This window comes from Poromitra crassiceps (genome assembly GCF_964638095.1).
Source record: "Poromitra crassiceps genome assembly, chromosome: 28".
Classification (NCBI taxonomy): Eukaryota; Metazoa; Chordata; class Actinopteri; order Beryciformes; family Melamphaidae; genus Poromitra; species Poromitra crassiceps.
Genome location: NC_139651.1, coordinates 17,787,218 through 17,814,710, shown reverse-complemented (window position 1 = coordinate 17,814,710; position 27,493 = coordinate 17,787,218). Strand labels below are relative to the sequence as shown.

The 27,493-nt window shown below is 42.9% G+C and overlaps 1 protein-coding gene across 1 annotated transcript; it reads right to left on the bottom strand.

Moving 5' to 3' along the window:
• Positions 1-3,785: 3,785 nt before the first annotated feature.
• On the bottom strand, positions 3,786-26,072 carry LOC310799884 (leucine-rich repeat-containing protein 28-like). The gene is made up of 10 exons (XM_083662485.1): positions 25,943-26,072; positions 24,920-25,157; positions 22,657-22,697; positions 22,273-22,310; positions 21,789-21,926; positions 15,104-15,310; positions 14,827-14,929; positions 9,231-9,400; positions 7,737-7,896; positions 3,786-4,891 (listed from the first exon to the last, which is right to left on the bottom strand). The coding sequence occupies exons 2-10, from the start codon at positions 25,085-25,087 to the stop codon at positions 4,822-4,824; spliced, it is 1,095 nt and encodes a 364-aa protein (XP_083518611.1). The 5' UTR covers positions 25,088-25,157; positions 25,943-26,072; the 3' UTR covers positions 3,786-4,821.
• Between the last annotated feature and the right edge of the window lie 1,421 nt (positions 26,073-27,493).

The window sequence follows — 27,493 nt, the reverse complement described above, 5'->3', positions numbered from 1 at the left end:
AGAGTCGTGAGTCACGGCCTCCTCTCTCTCTCCATCAACAGCCGACCCTGTCCGACCCAGACGGCCATTTTGTTTGTTTACTGGTTCTAAAGTATGAGTGTGAAGCAAGCACCCACAACAAAACCCCTCTAGAGATCGAGGACCAGTTTGGATTCTGGAGAGATTTAAATGGGCTGTTCAATAATTGAGCTGGATTCTGTCTGAAACTCACCACTGTTTAATGTACAATCAATTGCAATGGCTTTCACTTGAAAACAGACGAAAACTTCACTGGTACCAGTTTCTCTTCAAATGTCTACATTTCAATTACCCAATTGATTTAAAAGAGCTACTAAATCCCACATAGTTCTTCTCACTCTAATTATTATCTTTAGAGATAACAATCACCTCCTTCTTAGACATAACAATCACCTCCTTCTTCGTGTCCCAAACATTTCACTTGAACTAGGGAAAAAAGCATTTAAGCATAAGGCTCCTAGAGACTGGAACAACCTACCAACTTCTCTGAAGTCTCTACAGTATTTCGGTTCATTTAAAAATGCTCTCATCACTCATCTCTCAACAGACCGTTGATAATAATTTATCATTATTATTTCCCACTAATTACTGTTGTAACACAGAATCTTTGAGTGTGCATGTGGTGTGCGAATGTGTGTCTGTTTTGTCCTTTCTGCCTTATTGTAATTGTAACCATATCTGTTGATTCATTGTATACTGTGTTGTATTTTATGTCCTCTGTCAGGACCGCCTCGAAACCGAGATGCTACATCTTGGTTTTATCCTGCAAATAAATAACATTTCTCTACATTGTAATAACAGTTCACAGTCCCTGTAATCTACAGTCATCTCTACCCAGCCTAACACAGCACAAGACATGAGCCTGGTGTTGTACGATGGTGTCACCACGTGTGTTATAATAATAAAGACTTAGGCTCAGTGCCGCACGCAGGCGTTTATCAGAAAAGCAGTATGCACAATGTCAGTTTTCAAAAAACCTCAGTTTCACTCCATGATGAGATGCTAACACATTATGCTATATACAATAGAACATAATATCTATAATAATATTATTCCATGCGAAATACAAATCAAGACAAATTGTTGTGATTACTATAGCTTGGGATGAATATCTTTCAAAAACAGAAAATTGTCGGCACATTTAATTTGTGATGTTTGATTACTTCTTGTTATAGGTTTATGTTTTTCTGTCTTTTTCCCCCATATTTGTTTTTCATGTATTTTCTTTGGGGTGGGGGTTGTTGTTGATTGGTTAGGGTTTCTTTGTCTATTTTATTTGCTTAGTGTCTTTTTTTGTGTTGCTTTTTGAAATGATGCTAGCTTAGCTTTTTCTTTGTTAGTTTATTTTCTTGTTGCGGATTTAGTAGCTTACTTGTTTTATATTTGATCTCTGTAGGGGAGGTCCATTGTATAAGCCCATGGCTTCTTGACCTCTCCTGAGTCTCCTCTCACCTTCTCTCTGGATTCTATGTAGTTTTGTCGTTTTATGTAGTTTTGTATACTGTGCAAATAATACAAAGATCAATTTGTTTTCATGAGCTCTCACATCCATCTCATGATGCATCTTATCCTTTTGGTAAAAATGAATTAATGAATAAATAAATACATAGAAATACATATATAAAGACACTTGACTTGAAGAGTTAGACTAGAGTGTAAAAAACACCTCCTCCTCTTACTCAATGACAACCTCTTTTCCACATGACCTTTTCTCATCCATTTCAAGGGTTACTAAATCTTCTAGCTGTCTCCTGTCCTTCATCTCCACTGCTGTGGGCTGAATCAGAGGTTTGGTTTCTCCTCTCAGTTCTCCTGATCAGGCTACTTGATTTTTTTCACACTCAGTGTATTTTGCTACCAACTGAACAATCTGCTGCATGCCTGATGATATCCTCTTCCACTGAATGTGTGTGCGTGTGACGTACACTTTGTGTGAGTGCAATTTATCTTCATTTTGTTTTGTATGTGCACACTGTTTTTACATGAACACGTGTTAGCATGCGTGTGCAGTCAGCAGACATGTGATCAGTCAGCTGACATGTGATGGTGCCAGAGTGCTGACACAGCCGTCTCTGAACACAGTATTGATCGTGGTAATGGAGACGCTCCAGCCCTCCACCTCTGCTCATCACTCCATTATCTCTGACAATGACTCATCATCACTCACTCCTTTCACTTTTTACATATCTATCTATCATCTATCTATCTATCTATCATTTATCTATCTATCTACGTATATATCTATCTATCTATCTATATATCTATCCATCTATCTATCTATCATCTATCTATCTATCTATCTATCTATCTATCTATATATCTATCATCTATCTATCTATCTATCTATCTATCTATCATCTATCTCTCTATCTATCATCTATCTATATATCTATCTATCTATCTATCTATCATCTATCTATCTCTCTATCTATCATCTATCTATATATCTATCTATCTATCTATCTATCTATCATCTATCTATCTCTCTATCTATCATCTATCTATATATCTATCATCTATCTATCTATCTATCTATCTATCTATCTATCTATCATCTATCTATCATCTATCTATCTATCCATCTCTTTCCTGAACTTACAAGTGCAACAAGAATGTACTTAGCTGGTTAAACGTGCTTTGCTTTGCGTAGCATTTTACCATCAATACATCATTACCAGACATTAGTGCCATTACTGTAAAGACAATTGGCAAGAGGATGGGCCACCTCTGTAGCTTTTCTTTGCACTTCTTTTATAAAGCAGGCTATGGTGGAGCTGGGGGTGCAGAGCCATGGAGCTGGGGGTGGAGGGCCATGGAGCTGGGGGTGGAGGGCCATGAAACTTGGGGTGGAGGGCCATGGTGCTTGGGGTGGAGGGCCATGGAGCTGGGGGTGGAGGGCCATGGAGCTGGGGGTGGAGGGCCATGGAGCTGGGGGTGGAGGGCCATGGAGCTGGGGGTGGAGGGCCATGGTGCTTGGGGTGGAGGGCCATGGAGCTGGGGGTGGAGGGCCATGGAGCTGGGGGTGGAGGCCCGTGGAGCTGGGGGTGGAGGCCCATGGAGCTGGGGGTGGAGGGCCATGGTGCTTGGGGTGGAGGGCCATGGAGCTGGGAGTGGAGGGCCATGGATCTTGGGGTGGAGGGCCATGGAGCTGGGGGTGGAGGGCCATGGTGCTTGGGGTGGAGGGCCATGGAGCTGGGAGTGGAGGGCCATGGATCTTGGGGTGGAGGGCCATGGAGCTGGGGGTGGAGTAGCTGGGGGTGGAGGGCCATGGAGCTGGGGGTGGAGTAGCTGGGGGTGGAGGGCCATGGAGCTGGGGTCGGAGGGGGAAAGGACACGGAGAGAATACAGCAGCGTTCTCTGACTCATGAGTTCAGCAAAGCCCTTCTGGCAACCCAGCCGACTTCAGACAGCAACTGCTTACAGTAACATTAGCTAACAGGCTACAACTCAGCTCATTGGCTCAACAGTGTTACTCTGACTGCAGCTAATAAACTAGAGTGAAACCCACCAATCCAGCAGAAAAGCAGCCTCATCTGCATCACTCCTCACTCAGACCCTCTCATCTTGGAGTGCTTTAAGGCCAAAGCTCCCTGTAGCGCCGCTAGCTCTAGTGTGTGCAGGTACAAACTCACTGGCAAGCCAATCAAATGAACCATCAGTCGATGTTTACTGCCAAATGCAAATACAGTCTAATCAAATCAATTGATAAATTACAATGGTACAACATAGTCTTAACGGACTAGAAGTAGAACACAACACAAGTGCAGAAACCTTATTTTGTACAATTAATGGCAGAAACACTACAACTCAAACTGAGGAAGCAAGCCTCTCCAAGGTTGTTAAAAAGGTTAGGTTAGGTTGCTGTACGCTTTGACACATCTGTATTGAAAACAGTGCTTACTCACAGCACAACGTATGGAAAGTTTGTTCCAAAGCTAAACAGTCACTGTCCCAGATGAACATTTTACATTTCAGGCATTTATCTGGTGGCCTTTTCAAGACTGAAGTGAGCAGGTGAGTGTTCAGTGTCTTGCTCATGGACACTGCCGGGATTGAACCTGTGACCTGTGACCAGTTGCGGGAGGCTCTTCTCAAACCGCAGGGCCACCGTACCGGCTGTTCAAAAATGACACATCTATTGAATGGATATAGCATTTTAGAACTTAACTCTTCAAATATTTGTGTGTCACAAACAAAACAGAAATGTACTGTATTACAAATGATAATAGTTCAAAAAATGACTCCACGGTCTATGGGATGTGTCTATTGCAGAATATTTTGTCTATTGTGTGATGTAAAAAAAATAAAATCACAAAATACTGAACATTTTAAGACAAGTGCTCATAAATCAAACAATGCTCTTCAATAACATTCAGAAAAGCGTCTGTTTTCAGTAAAGGGTTAGTAGAGACTTCATGTCTAACTGAACAGTGACGGAGCTGCAGCTAAAGATGTCGACTCCAGTAGGAGTTTAATCCTAAAGGCCGACATGCCAGTGAGTCAAACTCAGATAAGTGCTGTTGTCCAGGACCTGAAAACCAAGTCGGCTTCAGATTAGGCTCTTTGACTTAAGTGTTTTGGAACGTTAATGAACAGGCTCGGTGTCCCGCCCAACGTGCACACAGGCTGCTTCTTACTGGTTCCACCTTCTGCCAATCAAGCAACTGGCCCCCGCGCTATTGGTGCACCAAGATCCACTCTTCACCGGCGGACTCTGGACAAGCCGTCATGTGTCCGGCTCTGGGAAGCAGCCAATCAGCAGCTGCTGAGTGGAAGCGGGGGCGGGGCCAGTGTGTGGTGAGGTCATCCCTGGAGGTCAAAGATCCGTAGGCAGTGACTAGAGCAGCAATAAGCCACGAAACTCACCGTGGTTCTGAAGAGGAAAGAGCAGAGGAAGACAGGTTGTGTGAGAGAGACGCATATTCAGTTCAACACCATTTACACAAACACAAAACACATGACTTGGATATCTGTCAACATGAAACAGTTAAGATGATAGCAGAGTATCTGTCAGTGCTTTCAAAGGAATCGTTTCTTCGATGGCTGACGGCAATGCTTGACAGCCAATATGCCTCAATATGCCTGTAACGTAATAATTAGGGATGCACGATAATTATCGGACCGATAAATTATCGGCCGATATGGCCATTTTGCGTTATTATTTATTATTCCGATAATGGCCTTTTTCCGATAAATTAACAGCCGATAATCAGCCTTTGTTTTTGCCTTGGAAGCTCAATTATTAGCTATTGTTGTCGCACGCTCGTGACATCACAGCTGCGACGGCTAAACATGGCTGCTGCCATGCAGTATGTTGCAGTTTTTCACAGTTTAGATGATCACAGCTATTGTAATTTGCAATCCATGTCCCAGAGGAGGGCAAACCCTATTACGTTAAACCAAAGCTGGCGGTGACGCAGTTGATTTGTTTGTTGTTTACGTTAGCTGTTGTTAGCGAGTATTAGCATTAGCTCAGTGTTAGCTCGCAGCGCGGCCTACACTTCAGGCTCGCCCGCTTGGCAGACACACTGACACTGCTTGTGATCAAACAGCCCCGCAAAAGCACTTCATACTCACAGGGCTGGTGTAAACATATAGAAACTAATGGAAACCCCTTTACCCGAAATGAATTGTATGAAATGTATTTAACTCCAAAAAACAACACGCTAACGTTAAGCTAACCGCGCTAGCCGGGAGTCCCACTATAACAAAGGGACTTTGGAGTTGAGCTAGCTGCTGCAGAGCCATCTAACAGAGCCAATAAGGAACACAAAGGTGCAGTCGTGCACATTAGGCTACATAAAAAGCATCAGTCAACAGAACATGTGACAATAAGAGTCTAAATTATTATGCCTTTTGTCATTGTGTTTTATCTGCAGACTAAGCAGTCATTGGCTTCCCGTTCTATAAAAGCCTTTATTTTTGTATTGACTATAATTGAGTGATACACTTTATTAAAACAATCATATTATTATATCATGTGCTCTGTGTTTGGGGAACAACAGGATGTAAAATATAACGATGCAAAAAGTGCTATTATGATTTGCAGAACCGTGGAAGATAGACGTATGACCTTTCCTCACTTTAAACTGTCTGGTAATGTTCTGAATGTCTGCAGTGAAGTGAAATATCTTGGTCACGTGATCACAGACCAACTGACAGATGACGAGGACATTTATCGTCAGTGTCGTATGTTGTATGTGCGAGCAAATGTATTGTCACGTAAATTTGGTTGTTGCACTGATGGAGTGAAGCTGACTCTGTTTACAGCGTACTGTTCACCTTTGTACACTGCACATCTGTGGTTGAACTATAAAAAAGCCAGCCTTCAGAGACTGCAAGTGGCATATAATGATGCTCTGAGAATACTGCTAAAAAGGCCCAGATGGACTAGTGCGAGTGAGATGTTTGTGAGTGCTGGAGTGAACACACTGCAAGCTGTCTTGAGAAATGTAATGTACAGGTTTATCTGTCGGCTAAATGATTCTGAAAATCACCTTGTGGTGGTGCTGGTGAACATTGCGTACAGTGCCACACGCTGCACGTCTCAGCTTTGGGAGCACTGGTATAGGTGTCTTTTAAAATGAGCCACTAGACTATTTTTATTTTGTGTTTTCTTTTAATCTTTTTTGTATTATGTGTATTTGACTGTATTTTTGTATGGACCTTGAGTCTGCAATAAAGTCTATCTATCTATCTATATCAGAAGTTTTCTTTGTTTTGTGTTCACAGTGATGTCAGTTAGATTTGGTTAGGCCAGAGCTATGCTCACTAGATCTGCCCTTTTTTTTTTACCCCAGGTGTGCATAAAATACAGGTAATTGTTTTTATATATATTTTTTTTTATTATAATAATTATCGGTTATTGTATCGGTTATCGGCCAGGAGAAGCAGATATTTATCGATTATCGTATCGGTTGAAGAAAATCCATATCGTGCATCCCTAAACGTAACGGAGTAACTGTAACTCAATATGCCTGTAAGTTAACAGAGTAGAGCATCAGGGAGCAGAAGTCCATTGTGCTTGAATTGATTCATTCTTTATTCACGAGTTTCCTGGTGAGACCGTGGGCGCGTCCATGACACCCTCTCTTCCCTGTTTCCAGCTGCCGGGTGCCTGTTTCCGCCCAGGACCGTTCATACCGAAAGAGAATAATCATAATAATTGTTGTGACTTTGTACCTACCTATGTCTTGTAATGGAGCCTCCCAGCACAATAATTTCACACGTGCATAATTGTACAACGGAGTGACGATATCTTGAATCTTGAAAGAGAGAGACCGCTAAAGCTCCGTTCAATGACCAAATAATAAGAGTTCCGGTTTGGACGTTTAGCCTTCAAAACAAAAGCGGCCGCTATGCAACCACATACTATTTTTAGCCATTTTGGCTAAAATAAGCATATACAGTACGAGTGAATTGACATTCACCTGGTTTTTGTTAAATATTGCCGCTATACAACCACACAACGTTACTATGTTTAGCCATTTCGGATCAAATAAGCCAAACGTTCCCACTCTTTGACAGCGGCGTGCACCTCCTTGCTAGTGAAAGAAATATAAACAGGAAGTCAACAACCGGCAACCGCTGAGGATCATGGGAAACGTAAGTCCAGGAAAAAAAGGTGAATAGCTCACAACTATAAATCCATTTGTTTACAATCCATTGCATCTTATAATGAAAGTAGAGCAGCTTTGTGGTGTGAGTTTTGCTCTAACCTGCGGTGCACCTCTGCCAGGGCGGTGTGGCGGAGGGGGAACAGCTTGGGGTAGACGATGGTGAACATGGGCTGGCTGCAGCGGTGGCAGTGTCCCAGCGGGCAGTGCAGCAGCTCCAGCAGGCTCTTTGGGAGATCGATGGAGGGCAGGAGGCTCAGCTCTGCAAGGAACAACAGAACAGTAACAGGAGGGAGCTCATGACTGCCTCCTACTGGGCAACACAAGGCAACACTGAATGCAATGTAAGCAGTTATGACATTCTTTTTACTTTACTTTATTGATATTTAGCAGACGCCTTTATCCAAAGCGACATACAACCAGGTTATAACACAGTACAGCAATAAGAAAAGTAAATAAAAGTTTTAAGCGAACAAATATATAAACAGCAATTTAAATTAAAACATATTTACAGACAATAGAGGTGCGGATAAGAAGAATTGGAGGAGAGTAAGATTCTATATAGTAGACATTCTCTCCCATTAGAGAGGGAGAAAATGGCATGTACCAGGAGGGGGCGCTACACGGTTTGTTTACTTGTCTGTAAGTATGTCAGATGCTCATGATGGCAGCTCCTTTTCTCTGCTGCGTACAATCAACATGAGCGAATCTTCTACTTATTATTGCCTCACGACAACACTTTGGTTTGTGGGGAAACGCTGTAAAACCTGGAGCCCAGCTGGCCAGTGTGGCAGACAGACAGGCGCACTAGTGCTCCTCATGGCACGGTGGCTCAGTGGTTAGCGCTGCTGCCTCACTCACAGCAGGAAGGTCCCCGGGTTCGAACCCCGGTCGGTCCCAGGTCATTTCTGTGTAGGAGTTTGCATGTTCTAAAAGAAAGCTCGCACACCGCAAAGGCTCCAAGTTGAGTGTATTTATTTTACACCGGTAAAAAGGGTAACGTTTCGGGCAGCACCCTGCCCTTCCTCAGACAAATTGACATAGGAAAGACGCCATCTTTAAATACCTACATGATGCAGTCACATGACACAGTCAAGCGGGTCAACTCGGTCATGTGACAGGAAAAGCTTAGAATAAAGAAAGTTGCATACAAAGACAATTACACATAGTGAAACCAAAATAATCAAAAGTGAAGTTAGCACAGTTAGTGGTAAGTTAGCCATACTTCCAACTTTCGTGTGGACAGAGCCAAGTCTGTCACGAAACGTCAAAGAAACACACATCCCCCACATAAAGTGGGCCTGGGCATAGGCATACACTAAAGCTGCCCACAATGACAGTATACAGTAATAGAAATATACAGGTAATACATAAATAGCAGATAAAGCAGGACCACTCACAAATGCATTGTGCTGTTAATTTAAGTGAGTTTGCATGTTCTCCCCGTGTTCGTGTGGGTTTCCTCCCACCATCAAAGACCTGTCTGTTAGGCTTCACACTCCTAACATCCTGATAACATCTAGGCTTATGGGCCCCGGGAAGAATGGCTGCTGCAATGCTGTAGCTAATGGTGATCCTAATAGGACTTCAACGTACCCGTCGGGTGATGGTGGTGGTGTTGGTGGTAGGTGCGGTGCAGGGTCCTCATGGCGAGCTCCTCCAGGGGAACCACACGCTCTGTCTCCAGGGCTACTTTCACCTCCGCTGGCAGCCCAGCCAGGGCCTCGCTCAGCTCACTGTCCAACGCCCGGGACGACGCCCCACACCTGGACGGGAGCCACACACACACACACGATATGAGACACATGCCATAGTGGTGGGTCGATTCATAAATCCATCTTTTCTTAACTCATTCAGTGCCAGCCACTTTTGGAGAACGGATGCTCCCAGTGCCAGAGTTTTCAGAGCGTTTTCAGTGATTTCTCGAGGCCCACAGAATATTGTGTGATATTACTATGTAAACACCGAACACGCACAAGAACGAGCTGGCTCTATTGTATCATCAGCAAAAAAAAGTTTATTGATACCATTTTCCGTTCTTTAGTTATGAGCCGGAGAAGATAGGTCGTTTTCAGCGTTTTCAGGCTTTTCAAATTATTAGCTGAGATAATCCGCCTTTTGTGAAATGCAGCATTTCAAGCACATTCACTGAGTCTGAAGATAATATTTTCTGATGTAGTGACGTAGTTGTTGTGTGATGCCCTGCGTGCACCACCCGGCACCACCCCCCTCCCCCCCTCCCCCCGTAAACTCCTCCCCACACTGCACACAGCCTCACGCAACCATTATATTTTCGGAGTGCTGCATTTGTGTGCTGCTGTCGGCTCTCAGCGCCACAGCAGGGAAGAGCCAACCCGGATTGCTGAATGGTTTGGCGTCAGGGGCTGCTTTCCTGTCTGCTAATCGGTTGGAGAAACTATACAGACAGACAGACAGACAGACAGACAGGGACAGAGGGGCTCAGTTGTGAGCGCGGATTGACTCCTGTTCGGAGCCAATGTCAGCTCCCGCGACAGAGCAAATGGCTCTGGGAGCATGCATCGGGTTGTCTTTGATCCACGGCTTTTAGGCTGTTTCTCGGACCTGTCTCTAATCTGGACTGCACCGAGCAAGCACTGTCGCCACCTAATGAGTCCGTAAAATAGGTTATACACCTCCAATAGCTTCTATAGTTGTACAGGAGCTGCGGAAGGCTTTGATCGACGTCCCACCGTCAAAAAACGCATTGGACGTCGAAGGACGTCCGTGGCATTCTACGTCACTATTTAATTGGACGTCGAAGGACGTCCATGGCATTCAATGAGTTAAGTGAGGGAGTTGCATCGATTCACAAAACTGAATAGAAATGTGAAATTGGTCAGTGTCGGCGGATGTACTGTACTGCTGAGCAATATCTCTTCTGTAGTGTTACAGCCGATGTGTGTGGGTAGTGGGTACATACAGTATGTTTTCATTCATGTCTTGTATTTGTTGTGTACCTCCTGTTGGCATTTAGAGTCTGTATTCCAACTGTCTCTGCTGTCATAAGGATGTTTTTGTTATTTTGTTTGTAAGAGAGTTGGTTTGTAAAGTAGTCGTTTTTTTGTATCTCACATGGAGAATTTAGTCATTGCATCTCTTCTATTTGTGTTTGCATCATATTTTATATCATTCATATTTATTTATTCATTTATATATTTCACGCAAATAAACGTCTAACCAACCAAATTAACTTAAAGAGCATGGTGCAGATTTTCTTTTGTTGAATTTACAGTTTGGGCTCAAGATTCTTATGAAAATACCCCCAAAAAACTAAAACATGCCCCCAGGGCAGAAATATGGAGAAAAGGGTGGCATTATAATGCATGTGCTTAAAAAAAAGCTACCTGGGCAGATAACACTTGTACGTCACTCGCGCTACTGTACTTTCCAAAACACCCAGAATCAGCGTTGCCAGACGTACGATAATTATCGTATTTGTACGATAATTATCGTATCTGTATGATAATTATCGTATTTGTATGATAAGTTACCTCCAAAAACGATCAATATCGTACCCTCTGGTACGATAATTCAACATTTCCCATCTGGCAACAGTGCCCAGAATGCATTTCGGCATTAAAGCGAGCAGGAGAAAAATCTGAATCAACGCCATTTCCCCCCCAAGGCAACTGTTTAATTTGGGCTCTATAAAGGTTAATATCTATGGTTAATATGGCACTTTATGAAGTACTAGTAGACCCCCAATATGTAGTCGGTTTATCAAAATAATGCCTATTTGGAAATATAATTTTGGAGGAGCAGAGACCCCGCAGATGACCAACCATCTCAGCTGATGTAACCCGACTCTAGACTGCACTCTACGGGCGTACGGGCGTAATGATCCGAGGAAACGTCACAGGTGTTATGTTCGATTTGCGAGTTTACAGGCACACGTGCCAGATGCTTTACAATAAACAGTGTAGATGCAGCTATGTGTGGGGGGGGGGAAACAAAACAGAATATATATATATATTTTGCCTTTATTTATACAGGGAAGGCAGAGAATATATATATATATATATTTTGCCTTTATTTATACAGGGAAGGCTCTTGAGAGCAAGCTTTTGCAAGAGCACCCTGTTACAAGCAACACAAGGGTTTTACAGACAGACAAGAGCAATAAGAACAGATGAGAACAATTCAGCTAAAACGTGTGCATTCCTCGTGTAGAGGGCTCTCCAGGAGCACTTTAAATGAGTCCAGAGAGATCAACTGCTCCAGCTTTAGAGTGACCTCGAGCCTATTCCATTTGTTAGGGGCATAAAATGAAAACGCACGTTGGAACATTAGAAGTCAAAGTGTGAAGGAAGTCTTGGGTTACGAGTTCCCTAAGGAGCCCCAGATTGTGTATCTCGGGTTAATCACAGAAGATGTCATTCACAAGGAGGACTCTTGCTGGGGAAAAAGGCCATTACGAGGAATTGGCTCAAGGAAGATCTGCCAGGAGCAGATCAATGGATGGCCATAGTAGAAGAGATTCATTCCATGGAGAAGATGACTTATTATCTTAGAACGAAGGCTAAGACTCGTTGGGAAAAGTGGACTGCTTTCAGTCAAAAGGCGAGCCGAACCCTGTAACGGTCCAGCAGGAAGGAACTGAGGACTGAGAAGCACCCCCCCCTCCCCCCGTGTTATTTTTGTTTTGTTTGTCTTTTCTGTCTCCCTTTCTTTTCAAGTGTCGATGTATGTCTGTGTTTTGTTAACTCAAAATAAAGAGTTAAAAAAGAAAAGAAAACAGTTTTTCCTTGTTTGGATCTCACACGTGGAATACGCAGCCTGAGGTGAGAACGTGAACGAGTTCAGTAAGCGGTGTTCATGTGAGTAAAGCTGTGTTCACACCGAGATATTTATTTTTCGCTCTGTCGCTCAAGTCAACCCTTTGGAATCGCTCTGTCGCTCTGTTTAAATCGCTCATCAACAGGCACACGAAATGACGGACATGTGGGGGATATAACGTCACGCAATGTCATGATATTTGTCCACTACGAGCCACCGTCATTGTTTACAAGCTAAGCCTATCAGCGTGCTCCTAATGCGAGCTGCATACCAGTAGTACAGACTTCACTTCATGTCAGTTGTCAGCCTGTCAATGCGGTTTGTTGCCACACAATAAACCAGCGGTTTGTTCCAAGCCAGTGTGATCCTTGACTCACTCTCACACGGCAGCCAATCAGCGTTGAGCGGCGAGCGACTGATGCCAGCGTAATTTCGCTCGAGTTGGGATATTTCATCTTGAGCGACCAGTGTATTTTCTCCCTATCGCTCTGTCTCTGCCGCTCGGACGCCCAGCGATTTTTCTCCCAGGCGAATATACGCTCAATCGCTCGTTTGCATTGACTTTGTATGTAAACTCGATGCCAGCGAAAAACTTTAATAGGTCGGTGTGAACGCACCTTTAGAGGTGAAGACAGATCCGATCAGGGCTTTGTAAATACATAAGAGGCAGTGCTGCTCTCTTCTAGCTGGCAGAGAGGAGCCAGCTCACTTTACGGTGAGTAAGAAATGGCGACGTACCAGTCGCACATATGAATGCAAAGTGGTCTCTAACCTGCACCATGCTCTTTCAATTGCACTAAACTAACCCTACATGAAGTGATTCTAAACTACTGTAAGTGCACACACCTCCGCCAACCTTTCGACAACGTTTCGTGGTGTTACGTGAATCTGTTTGGAAGGTAGGCGCCTTTTTGGGATTGGAAAGTTTTTTTGTTTTTGTTTTATTTCCCCCCCCCCGATTTTTTATCCCATTTTATCCCCCATTAGTGCGCACTTGATTTCTCAATCCTGGTTGCTACTCCATCCTCTGCCGATCTGGGGAGAGCCGAGACTGGCTCCATGCTTCCTCCATGCTTCCTCCGAGACATGGGCAGTCAGCCAGCCGCTTCTTTTCACCTGACAGAGGAAGCTTCACCGGTAGGACATAGCACGTGGGAGGTTCACGCTATTCCAACCAGTTCCCCTGCCTCTGACCAGGCGCACTTAACGACCAGAGGAGGAACCACATTAGCAACCAGGATATTGCATGTTTTTGTGAAGGGGGTTCCTATATGAAGGAAACCCCCGGGAGGCACGGGGAGAACATGCAAACTCCACACAGAAAGGCCCTTTTGACGACCCCACCCAGGCGGTGGGCACTCGAGGACATGCGGACGGGCACGCATTCCTTCAGCGTTCACATCGTCCCAGGTGGGAATGGAAAGTTGATCAGTTGTAAGTTGGCCCGCGATCTGCTTTTCCACAAAGTTTCGTGCAAATCTGTTCAGAACTTTTTGAGATATCCTGCAGAAAAATAGAGAAATAAACAAACAGACAAACGGGGAGAAAACCTCAGGCCATTGGCAGAAGTACGGTAACTAACTACCCTAACCGAGCAGTCTGAGAGGGTTGTTACCAGTGTTGGGCAAGTTACTTTGAAAATGTAATATACTACATATTACTAGTTACTTTCATTTGAAAGTAATAAGTTACTTTACAATATTACTGTCTGTGTAGAGTAACTCGTTACTTATTACACTACTTTTGCATTACTTTCACAAAAACAACAGCAGCAGCAGAATGACATCGCCGCCCCGAAACCATCCCAAAAAATTATTTCAACCACCTTGAAGTCAGTGTTAGCAATCCAAAATTCTAAATGTTATTCTTTTCCTTTGTTATTGTCATCTATAGTGGTTATTTGCATAAAAACAGACAGTTTGATTAGGAAATGATTGTATCTTTATTTAAATATGTACTTTGATTTTTAAAAAAATTAACTCAATTTGTAACTTGAGTTACTTGACAAAGTAACTGGTATAATATTACTGAAATCCTATAAGTAATAAGTTATATTACTGAGTTACTGTTAAAAGTAATATAGTACATATAATATATATAACTAACTTCTTTCTCTTAAAAAAAATAAAAATAACCTGAACTAAACTTGTACCACTGTTCCTTCAGAAGTTGTATTTGTCATAGACTGTGTTGCATAGTTGATTGCTCTATTGCTGACAAAATGTGTTATTGTAAGTCGCTTTGGATAAAAGCGTCTGCCAAATGACGTAATGTAATGTAATGTAATGTAATGTAATGTAATGTAATGTAATATATATATAATATATATATAATACATATATATACATTATGTTACTTTTGTAATGAGTTACCCCCAACACTGGTTGTTACGTACCCGCTACAGCCGATGACCTTGTTGTACAGATAGGAGGGAAGGCCTTTCAGATCCATGTTGTTGTCAACAAAGACAAACTGCAGCTCGCGCGACTTGCCAAGATCTGAAAAGCGCACACACGTATCTATCGTAAATACACGTATCTATCACACACACACGTATCTATCATAAATACACGTATCTATCACACACACACGTATCTATCATAAATACAGTCTTTTTCACGACGGCAACAAGACAGAAAAGCAAAGTGTGTAAGTGAGTGAGTCTAACTGACCGAGCGGGAGGCAGAGCAGGCGGTTGGCGGCCATGGAGAGCTGGTTGAGCCGGCGGAGGTGACACAGCTGGCGGGGCAGGTGGCTGAGCTGGTTGTGGTCGGCGGTCAGAAACTGCAGAGACAGACAGCGGTGCAGCCGCTCCGGCAGACACAGCAGCTGGTTCATGGACACGTCCAGAGTCTCCAGATCCTGCAGATCACCGATCTCTGACAATGTCAGGCAGACAGGAGAGAGCCCATCACAAATCCACCATTTGACCCACACACAACAAAACACGTTCTCTTAGAAAATGATTGACAGGGAAACCTTAAACCCAATGGAAAGTGAGGAACTTAAACTCATGGCTGACTAATGCTAAGCTTTACGGACAGCATTTTAAAATTGAATGATGAACTACAGGTATTTTTTTTATGACAGATTGCTTCCACATAGTTTGAAACAAAGAAAGAACACCCTGATATTCAGACTGTCACCTGAAAGTCACATTGACATTTACATTTAGCGACTCGCAATGAGAGCGAGCAGGCTCAGTCTTATTGGCTGGTGCTTTAGGGGTTAATGTTGTATGAGCTGGTGCTTTAGGGGTTAATGTTGTATCAGCTGGTGCTTTAGGGGTTAATGTTGTATGAGCTGGTGCTTTAGGGGTTAATGTTGTATGAGCTGGTGCTTTAGGGGTTAATGTTGTATGAGCTGGTGCTTTAGGGGTTAATGTTGTATGAGCTGGTGCCTCGGGGGTTAATGGGGAGTTATCCGTGGAGGTGGGGGTGGCGTGGTATTGGTCGGCTGGGGCCTTTGATGTCACGTGACAGACAGACCCCACCTGCCCACCTAGGCAATTGTATTATAGGAGGAGGATAGGATGAGACGGTAAAGGAGGCATGTCCAAAGTCCGGCCCGGGGGCCAATTGCGGCCCGCGGACCGATTTTGAGCGGCCCTCGGTCTCTATATGTGGCTCCTCCACACAGTATTGGTTAATCAAGCAAGTTCAATTTGCATTTTTTTCCATTCACCTAACGATGACAGCACTATCATACAGTTTGTAGACAAGCACCAAGTAGGAACTACGCAGATGGAACTAATGTTTTCAGATGGTAAACAAAATCCTTACAGTACAATTGTTATTGTATTGTATGTGATTTCTTTTTTAAATAACCCATATGATGTGAGAAGCAGCTGGCCGGCCCCCCGGTAATTTCACATGATCTAAACTGGCCCCCATTCAAAAAGGTGTGGACACCCCTGCGGTAAAGGAACTTCAATGGGACAGGGAGAGTGTGCTAAGACGGATTCCAATTCACTTAGAAAATCGATTGTGATTGGAAACAGTAGACAGATGTTGTAATAAATAATAGTAAAAGATGTTGATATAAGATGAAAATGTGCAGTGAGATAATTGTGCTCCTCAACTGATAACCAAGATTAGCAAAATGATCTAGATTGTCATTTTAGCCAAAAAGTTCTTTCTCTGTGTTCTGTCTCCTTTTCTTTTGCATTTAGCCGAGTCCTCTGTTGCCCTCTGCTGGCAAAATAAATACCCACAACAGATGTTGATGCTCCAATTGTGCCATTTGTCAGTCACCCTCAAATGTAGGCAAGGCAAAGTGTATTTATATAGCACATTTAAAACAACCACAGCTGAGCAAAGTGCTGACCAGGTCATAAGCAAAAATAAAAGTAGAAAACAATTAAGAAAAGAATAAACATAATATAAAATAATAATAATAATAATAAAAATAAAAATAAAAATAAAAATAAAAATAAAAATAAAAATAATAAAAAAATAAAAAACTACTAACCTAAACTAAACTTGTACCACTGTTCCTTCAAAAGTTGTAGTTGTCATAGACTGTGTTGCATAGTTGATTGCTCTATTGCTGACAAAAAATTTGATATTGTAAGTCGCTTTGGATAAAAGCGTCCGCCAAATGACGTAATGTAATGTAATGTAATATAAGCTCAATAAAGAAACAATGAACATAGAAATTAAAATAATCAAATAAAGTGACAGCTCAAGCTTGAATGAGTCTTTAGCAGCGACTTAAAAAAGTCGCACTCAGCTCAACAGTCACGTAACATTGTGACGTCACCACCTGTTCCGGAAGAGTATTTCCCATTCATTTTTGTCATCACGTTTCAAAAAATCCTTATCTAAATTGATAAACTGCTCTTAAGAGTGAAAAACCTATTCATCCCATAATGCATCCCAGCATTTCTGGCCAATCAGATTAGCCGCTGATTGAGCGACAGAGCGTTTCAGCCAATGGGAGAGTACTCTGAGCAGCAGTGGGTAGGTAGGACTAGTGTCCTCTAGAGAGAGAGTGGCGTCAGCGGAGGAGCAAAATGCGAGACTCATTAGCCAATGAACAGCCAGGAATGGGTCTCGCGCTACTTTTGCATGCTAAAATAAAGCTGATAATGTACAATTTGATTCAAAGGATGAAAACCCCTTTCAAAGTACAACACAAACTGTCTATTTTGCTGCAACTCGACAGTGCTGCTTTTTTTACTCAAGAGTTCCACTTTCTACTTCCTGGAAAAAAACTGGTCCATTGGAGTGAATGGAGATGTCGGAACTCTTCTATTATACGGCTCTGGGTAGGACCAGCGGTCTTGACCGGTGCCATTACAGCTATTAGCTCCATGGCTAACAACACTATCGTAGATAGACACATTACAGCTATTAGCTCCATGGCTAACAACACTATCGTAGATAGACACATTACAGCTATTAGCTCCATGGCTAACAACACCATCGTAGATAGACACATTACAGCTATTAGCTCCATGGCTAATGGTGGTTTTAGCCCTTTACTCAGCAGGTGATGAGCTACATAGTAGCCTAGCCAGAGGGACAACAGCCAGAAAGAGAAATAAATGCAGGCCACCAAACACAGACGACCATTACAGCGAGCTCTACCAATCAAAGACGTCATTGTTACACCTTAGGATTGTGGGTAGTGTAGGCAGATCACTTTTTTTCATATTTAAAAGGAGGCTATCTTACAGATGTGTGGCTTCTACAGGAAGATATAGCATCGTTTCACCACTGGAGGGCCCGTGGTAAGTCTACATTGGGAGGTTACGACATTATGGCGAATAATCCAAATCTCAATGAGGAAATACTCTTCAGTCACGTGACATGACGGAATGTCACGTGACTGTTGAGCTGTGGACAGGCACACCTCCATCTTGGCAGATCTAAAAGCATCTGCTTCATCGACCTCACTGCTCTGGTCTAGATGGAGTGTGCTGATGTACGCCATCTGAGATAAGAAGGCGCCAGCCCATTTCAAGTCTTAGAAGCGGACAGGAAGCCAAGTGAAGGGCAGCCAGTCCAGGCGTAATGTGGGCACGCTTTATCATTTTCCAGTTAGGAGCCGCACTGCAGACCGCCCAAGTTGATGCCTGTTGTTCTACACCCACATACAAAAGACTTACAAGTCTGATGTAAGAGGCAATCAAACCGTGAATAACTCTCTCAAGATCTTTAGGAGAGAGATATGCCTTAACCTTGACTGACAGTCTGAACTGGAAAAAGCTGGTTTGAATGTACCCTGCACCACTTCTTCCCCCAGTGGGATGTCAGCATGCTATACATCCATTATCATCTTCAAGATTCAATTCAGCAATATTACACTCGAGGGTGTACTTTACCGTGGTTAGAGGCACGACGGTGATGTGGCAGCACCGAGGCTTCAGTCGAGGTCCATACGCGTCACTGAAGTGCCAATAACCACGGTAAAGTACACCCTCGAGTGTAATATTGTGATTATACAACAGTTACCAACAAAATACAAGCTATAAACAAAAGGTGTTCATATTTTGGGGCCATTTGCTCTCAAAATAACAAAGTTTTTGCTGAGTGTGTTAGTCCCAGACAAGAAATAGTCCCCGACCTCATTGAGTCAGCCAGACATCAGCCAGCTGATATGCTCATCACATGAGTTAACTGTAACAAACAGCTGATATGCTCATCACATGAGTTAACTGTAACAAACTAACTAACTTACAGCGTTGATGCAAAAAGGATTGTTTTGATGTTAATTGTAATTTATTTGATGGACTTACTGTTGACGAATGGTTGGAAGAAGAGATAAACAAACAAGCTGCTGGTTTCATCTGACAGCATCAGGTTAGGATGGTAATTCTAAATTCAATAGTTGTTCTACAAAAACGAGCCATACGTATCATTAATAAAAAGGGTTACTATGCTCACACAAATCCACTGTTTCTAAATTCCCGTGTCATGAAATTTAACGACTTGTTCTATTATAAGATAATGCAAATAATGTTTAAAGCAAAATCAAAGTCACTCCCATTCTCTGTGAAAAGGTGATTTTCAATACGGGACAGCAAGTACGATCTAAGAGGTGTGTACAAGTTTAATGTGCAAAAAGCTAAAAAAGAGATTAAAAGAAGATGTGTTTCCACTGTTGGGGTGAAAGTTTGGAATGATGCACATATACATTTGAAGATGTGTAATTCGCTTTTGGTTTTCAAAAAAATGGTTTCTGAAGCTATTTTTGAGCGTTATAAGTGTGAATACATTTTCTGATGCCGTTTAATTTTTTTCTTTTCTGTGTTGTAAATATTGACTGTTGCAAATTACTTTTCTGTTGTTGTTGTTTTTATTTTATTTTGGAGGAGAGCTTAATTGAGTAGAAATTAGGTCAGGCATAATATAAGCATTTTGCTTCTGCCTGAGCCTGTTCAGTCTCTGGTTGATTTGACTTTGTTTATACTGTGATTTTGTTATTTATAATGACTGAATAAAAAAATGACATTACATTACATTACATAATGTATCAGACTGAAAATAATACTGCCTGTCTGAGATTAAAGAGGGTTGAGAGGCGGGCCATAGCGTGTCTGTCGATGATTTGATTTGACAGTTCTGGGCACTGAGGTTGGCGTTGGCCAATCCTGGCCTGTTCCGCCCCCAAATCGAGTGTGTTCTGGCGCCGGGACAACCAGGCTCTCTGGCACCTGCCAGTTACGTTAACTTTAGGAGCAGTGCGGTAAAGGAATGCGAGTTTAACAAACCAGTTACATGTCCTATGCATTCTACATCAAATAAAGACATTACTGTTTGTTTTATTTGGTACGTTACACACTTATTGGCCAAGTTATTAGTTAGTTTATGGGCTAGAAATTCTGTGGGGTTACAGGCAATATAGGTAGGCGGCCATGTTGCCTGCAGAATTGTGGCCGCTGCTGTTCTCTGCTGAACAGACCGGCCGGTGGAGTGATATTTTAGTGATGAGGCCGTTCTCAAATGAACGACTTGAGAACGGCTAGGTGTTTAGTTTAGTTTAGTTTATTAGGATCCCCATTAGCCGCAGCAGGATGCTACGGCTATTCTTCCTGGGGTCCGACAGGTGTGCTGTTATGTTCATTTGAGAACGGTTCTTCACCAATCAGATTGCTTGGTCAGAACTACATGTTGTATAATATAGTATCATCACACTAGCTTTAAAAATGAGCCCACCACAGCCGCTGAAAGACAGCAATATCGGTAAGAAACTCACCAAGTTTACTCACCAATTATTACGCTGTCTTCCAAATAATCCAGCCGTGTAACTACATCCATTCATGAAATGAGTAAATAGCCCGGGGACATTAATGGTTTGTAAAAGTCTCATTTAACCACCCGCCCGCTCACGCCATGTTTGGGAAACTGAGCTGGGAGCTGCTAAACTACAGCCGCTCTGCCAGCGTGGATCTTGTTGTACTAGAGCAGTGCTGACCAATTTGGGGCCCGCGGGCCAAGTTGCTCAGGCAACTCGGGCAAGTTATCAGATATCTGCACTGATTGCAAAGGGTGGACGAGCTTTTTCATGTGGTGACTTTGTGAAACAGTGTCTGAATGTGGCTGCGGATATACTGTGTTCACTCCTGAGATTGCATCCCTGCAAATTGTCATGGAAAATTGTTTACAAAAGATGGACAATAAAGCTGATTTCCAAAGTACCTTGAGGATTTTTCAAGTTGTGAATTAAGTCAAATTTCTCTCTTGATTACAAAGGTGGAAAATACAACTGTTTTTAACTGGGTGTTTACTGATTAAATGTTTAAGCTCCCCACAAATGCAGATGGTTTTTTTTTTTAATATATATAACCAATTGCAAATTATTACAATTACCAAACAGATAAAAAGTAGATTATTATATTGAAATGTTATTTTAGATTTAGAATGTTAATTTTCTATAAAAAAAAATAAGGGAATTGTCCGCACACTGATTAGAAGCTCCCGCTTTTCTTTGCGCTCAAGGAAGGCAAGTTTTGACCCTATCGGGTCTTCATCAGGCCTGATGAAATATTTTTTGATTTGGCCTGTTTGTCCTGCAGCTGATGCCCAGTGCGGTTTTTGGATGTGCGCATCGAGCTTTCCTACTTTAATTTTCTATAAAACACAATACATTTTAATGTAATTCCACAACGTTTATTTTTGGCCCTCGGCCCTCCACCCAGATTGAGTTTTGGCCCTTCAATGGGAAAGAATTTGGGCACCCCTGTACTAGAGGCTGGGGTGGTGATGTTCTGCGCTCGCGGGAGCGCACTCATACTGGATCATTGTTGCTAAACATGCAGGCCGACTGGGGTAGCGTCTGGTAATGTTCAGGGATTCACTGCATGTTTTAGAAATGGCGATATGGTCCCAGCTCTAGAGGGGACAGACCCACCTGGAGGAAGGCATTTCAGCTGGTTGTTGGACAGTTTCAGGTGCCGTAGAGACCTCAGCCGGCCGACCTCTGGACAGAGGAACTGGAGGGCGTTGTCGCTCAGGTCCAGTGACTGCAGCCTGGCCAGGTTTCCGATAGCTGAGGAGGATCAAACTACAGTCACTCTCTATCACTCTGTTCAATGGACAAACTTCACCTAGATGACCTCCTCACAAACACGTATACATGCAGTCAAAAATAAATAACCTTCAGGTTCATTTCATCTCCAGATCAGCCTAGTTTTCATTCTCATTGCTGTACCCCTTCCCATTGTCTTATTTCTGTTGTCATTATGTTATCCAGTCAAAATGGGCCTTAACTTGATTTTTGTTGTGACTATTTTTCTTTTTAGATTCTTTCAATACAATGCTGTCAAATCAAAGTGACTGACAATCAATCAATGTGGACAATAGAACCAATTCTTATGAAATAAAGAAAGACTTACCTTCAGGAATGATAACTATGTTGTTTGAGTGCAAATACCTTAAAAGGAGGGAGGGGACAAAGATGACAATTTGAATGACAACATTAATTGCTTGCTTTAGATATCTCTCCAGAGTGACACCGGACGCTATTGATATGATGACAGTGGCGTTGTGGTCACCTGATGCACATACATTAGATTTAATTTAGGAATTTAGCAGACAGGCTCATCCAGGCCAACTAGTTGTGGTTATTTCCAATCATAATCATAGTTAACATTTTATGGAAATAATAGTCGTGCAGTAATTATATCACATATCATATAGAGTGTGGCAAACCTTTAGTGTAAAATAAGAATCCTAATGTGTGTGGATTGCACATATACTTGTGTTAACTGAATACTCACAGTTCAATTAGATTTGGGAGCTTCTGAGCAAGATTGTCAGGCTAAAAGAGAAGGATAGATAGAGAGAATAAAATAACAGCACAGTAAATCTCACAGAAACAAAAAAAAGCAACAATTCTGAACTTGATTAGCAGTGCTGCTTGCTGCACTGCTGGCAGTGTGACAGGATTGTATGGAACAGGGACGGCACCCGGGTAGCAGCAGTATGGGTTAGCTCCCCAGCCTGCGTCTTCCGTGAGGAAGAAGCCCAACAACCCACGAGAGGCCTTTTAGGAGGGCCATTCAAGCCGCAGGTGGAGTCTGCAGTGCCACCAAGTACTGGTACTGCATGGTATCCACCAAGATACCATCACCTCGGAATGAGATGTTTGGAGCGGGGGAGTCTGGTGCAGCGCACAGGTCCTAGACCTGGTGAGACGAGGGAGGAGCCCGGCCGGGTGGCAACCCACAGAGCCCGGTCCCTCTACGTACCAGAGCCCCCCCCCCGGTCCCGGCAGAGTAGTTCCGGAGCAGCGGATTGAGTGGCCCTGACCGCGTGACCACCTTCGACCCTTCCTGGAGGGCTGACCGTGGGTAGCTACTGGGACATAAGTTGGGGCTTGGGTCACCTGGGCGAGGGTGTATGATGTTGCGAGACCCGAAACATCCTATGACCCCAGGGTACATCACTGAGGATACGTCCCAGTTATGCATCCATGCGATGTTTTTTTCTTTATATGAATGACAGGTATTTTTTTTTTAGTAGTTTAAAGTCGAACTGAACCTGTTCGTCACGTGCATAATGAGTCCGTTTCAGACTGAAAACATAGTTTGTCTAAGATGACAGGTTGAGAGGCGGGTCATAGTATCATGTCGATGATTTTATTTGACAATTCTGGGGACTGGATTGGGCTTTGGCCAATCCTGGCGTGTTCCGCCTCCAAATCGAGTGCGATTCAGTGTGTTGTGGCGCTCCCCTCGGGAAGAGCCTTTTGACGGGAGGAGTGGAGCTCAGTGACCCGCAGGCAGCCAGCTGCCTTCGTGTTGCCGAGCGGAGAGTGCAGCACATCGGCCCGGAATCTCCGAAGTGCGACCCCTGACAACCAAGCTCTCGGATGCGCGCGCCATTATCGCTGCTGTAAATACGATATCCCTGGAATGCGCGTTTTAACGAGCCAGTTACATTTCCTTGCATTCTTAGAGATTATAGTTTTTGTTTTTTGTTCATGTTTCTAACAATTGGCCAAGTTAGTAGTTAGTTTATGGGATAGGAATTCTGCCAGATGACAGGCACTAGGCACCATTTTCTACTTCAATTGGAAGAGAAAATTATCCAGAAATGAAGATTTGATTGACAGCTGCATGTCATGATATGATTGGTTGAAATGGGGTAGAAACTAGAAATATGATAGTACTAGGTGACGTCAGCAAACTGTACATTACTGTTATCAATGAAATCTTGAAAAATGAACTTTTGATGTGAAAAAGTGTGAAAAACGAAAGAAATTAGATTGTTGTGATTTTGTTTGCATACATTATTAAATAGGTGCACTGCATACCCAGGTATTTGAACTAAAAGAAAAGAAAAGTCATTTTTGGGTTCAGCTCGACTTTAAGTGTTTCTTCGAGGATCATATCGTTCATTCCTTTATAACTGGAAACTGGTAATCTTACGACTTCAAAGGTCATGAGCTGGGCGGTGACGTAATCAGAGCTGGTATTTCCCATTCCAAACTCGTAGGAGCCTCAGCAGCCCCGACCTCAAAAATCCAAGATGGCTGCGTCGTGCAACAACAGTAGTTATAATCGTAGTAATATTGTTTAGCACTTCTGTTTTGTTTGTGTCTCATTAAATCAGCTGTACACACAGCACTGTCTAACTTCTATCTGTGTGGACATGAGGCTGCAGTGTTTGTATGCGCAAAATGCCGCGAAATGCCTTGTTATCAACTGTTATTGCTAACAATGGCTAGCCTGGCTAGCGACTGGATCTGACCAATGAACAGTGAACTTCCCAGCTCAAGTTTTCTACAAATGGAACGCTAACAAAACGGATGTGACGTCATTTAGCCTCCACATCCCAGTTATTTTGCGATAAAGGAACGCACCAATAGGCCTACTGTATCTGTATGTATGCATACTATGCAGAACTGACCAGTTTAGTTTACCCAAACTTTTTAACAAGTCCTGTTCTGTAAAGACAATATTAAACATCGGTCATCCACAATTATCAATGGGGTTTGCCCTGACATCCTCTCCCATACAAAAAGACAGAGTAGGATACCAGCGTAGTGAGCGAGTTTCTCTTCATATAGAGTCTTTCCAGAAACTGCAGGCCCCCGTCCTTCAGCAGCTCCACAGGGAACTTGTTGAGGTTCCTGTAGTTGAGGTAGAGGTTTTTGTGGCGCTCCTGTTTGGCCACGAATATGGTCTCATGAAGGTCGGTTGCCATGTCTGAGTAGAACCTCTCCTGGGAGAGGAGACTCGGTACCTGCCTCCTGCTTCTATGGCATTACAGTTCCCTGAAATAAAAGGATGGACACAGTTTGCAGCAGACGTACTTGATCCTCTGTTGTTTCATTAGTGCAGCTTAGAATAAAAATAAATTGATTGATAAAGAACTAGCTACTAGAAAGCATCACAACACATGCAACAGGATCATTTAAAAAAACATATCTGGAGGTAACAAAGTCCATTCCTTTCATGTCAAACTTAACTGAAAGATTGTCACATCAGGTATGCTAACGTTGAAAACGGCAACCTTTTAAGGTACTTCAACTCACTGAAGATCTTACTGCCTGACTAAACCTGTCTTACTTTGATTTCTCTTTCTCTTTTATTTTCTCCAATAGGGAGAATTTGTTATTAAGATGTGTGTAATTTTTGTTTTGGAAAGGGAATGGAGGTATTAGGCTAAACAAATCAGTGGGGAAATTAAAATGTCATTCTCCCTGTATTACGTTGATGAATAAGCACTCAATAAATAAATTAATACAAAAATGATTCTGATTCTGATTCTGAAAGAAATGCTGACGTTACTAGGAAACAGACAGTCCACACTCAACTAGCTAGTCTGTCACCACAACGTGATCAGCAAAACTATTACGTTACGCGGTTGTTTTGACACTTGTTAAAGAGTGCTTACAGAAACAGAACTAATACTACAGCTATTTAAGTAAGATAGTTAACGTTAGAAACTCGGTCCCATCTTCGTACTGGTATCGTTTTGGTTAGCAACATTAGCAAGCTGCTTTTCGACAGCAAGCAGCAACACACAAAACACGTATCTGTATCACTATGACTTTACCTTCACTCTGCAAGACTACTTTAAGATGCTTTAATTACCCCACATGCGCATTATAGACAAGTATTTTCTTGTCTAAGGTTTGACTAAAAGACTGTGGCACTGGCAGTTATGTGATGTAAACAACGTGAGACGTCATCGCCTCGGTCAAAGGTCACAATTCTCTTCCTTTTCAGGATTGGCAAACTACGAATTGGTGCATTACCGCCACCAACTGGTATGGAGTGTGGACATACCTACTAGTATCTCTTTACGGTTACCGTCTGCAGTGTACAGCGCCCTCAGGCGGCCTGGAGGCTGAGCTTCATCTTCGAACTTGAGCCAAGTTAATAAACCGTATAAATGCATTATTATAATGGTAAACGTTTATTATTTTTAATGCGTAAATTAAATCCCACTCATGTAAACTCAGTATCTACATTTAACATTGTAACATTGGTAAATAATGTTATAAATAATGCAATAATTTTAAAATGTGCTAAATATGTACATGGGGTGCAAAGGGGACGATGGGAAAATAAGTAACTTGCGATAATTGTATTTTTTGTAAGTATCTCTCATCCTAAAAAAAAAACTACGCCCCCTGCTACAAGGCACGCCCACTTCAATGTAACGTTATGCCTCTGTCTTGGACCAATCAGAACAAATTCCATATTTCAAACGGCCGTGCATTGAGGTTATGCCTGCAGGTGCGCAGGTGCGGCAGACGTTGTATATAAACTGAACTCGCTCAGTTCAAATTCAGTTCAGCTACTCTGAATCTACAGTACAGTCGCATAACCGAAATTCCCTTGAAAATAACTTGCAGTTGCAGCATGATGACTCCTACTAGTCGAGGAAAAAAGAGAGACCGGGGTGGTAAAGTGTTATTAACCCCCCGGGCTCCAGAGCGATACTTACTGATAAAGATGCCAGAGGCCTGGTCCAATCTCCGGGTTTTCCCTCTTCCCCAACCAAAGGGCGTGGAGAGCGTTGCGGTCTACGAGGCCAATGGCGACGGTTGCGTCATATACGCAGGTAATCAGTTGCATTGCTTTAATATTGTGATACTTGGATTATGTTAACGTTACTGACTTTTTTAAACTGGTGGTACTAACTTCATTGTGTTTGATAACGTTTTTAAATGATCCCTCCGTCCTCAACCCTGCTATGCAGGACACATCTCCAGACCTGCACCTGACCTGACACTGCCTCCCTTCCAGCCGTTCAGCGCCGCCCCGCCATCGCCAGCGTCGATCACTCGGCCGCCCAAAGAGGAGAGAGTGGGCGTTAAATTGAGACGACTGAAGGTACGTAACGTTACATCCGAGTGTTTAACGTATTACTGTTTGAGATGATGGGTTCGAGTTATAATCGGAGTTTTGTTGGGGCCTCTAAATTAGTAGCTAACCGACGACATTACTGTGTGTGTGTGGGGGGGGGGGGGGGGGGGGCGATAAGCGAGCCGTTACAAGAGCCTACACACAGTAGTGCAGGTACTGTATAATATGCAGGTCGGCTATAGGCTATACCCAATTGTTTTTCAGTCAGCAGTGAATGTACCCACTTCTAAAT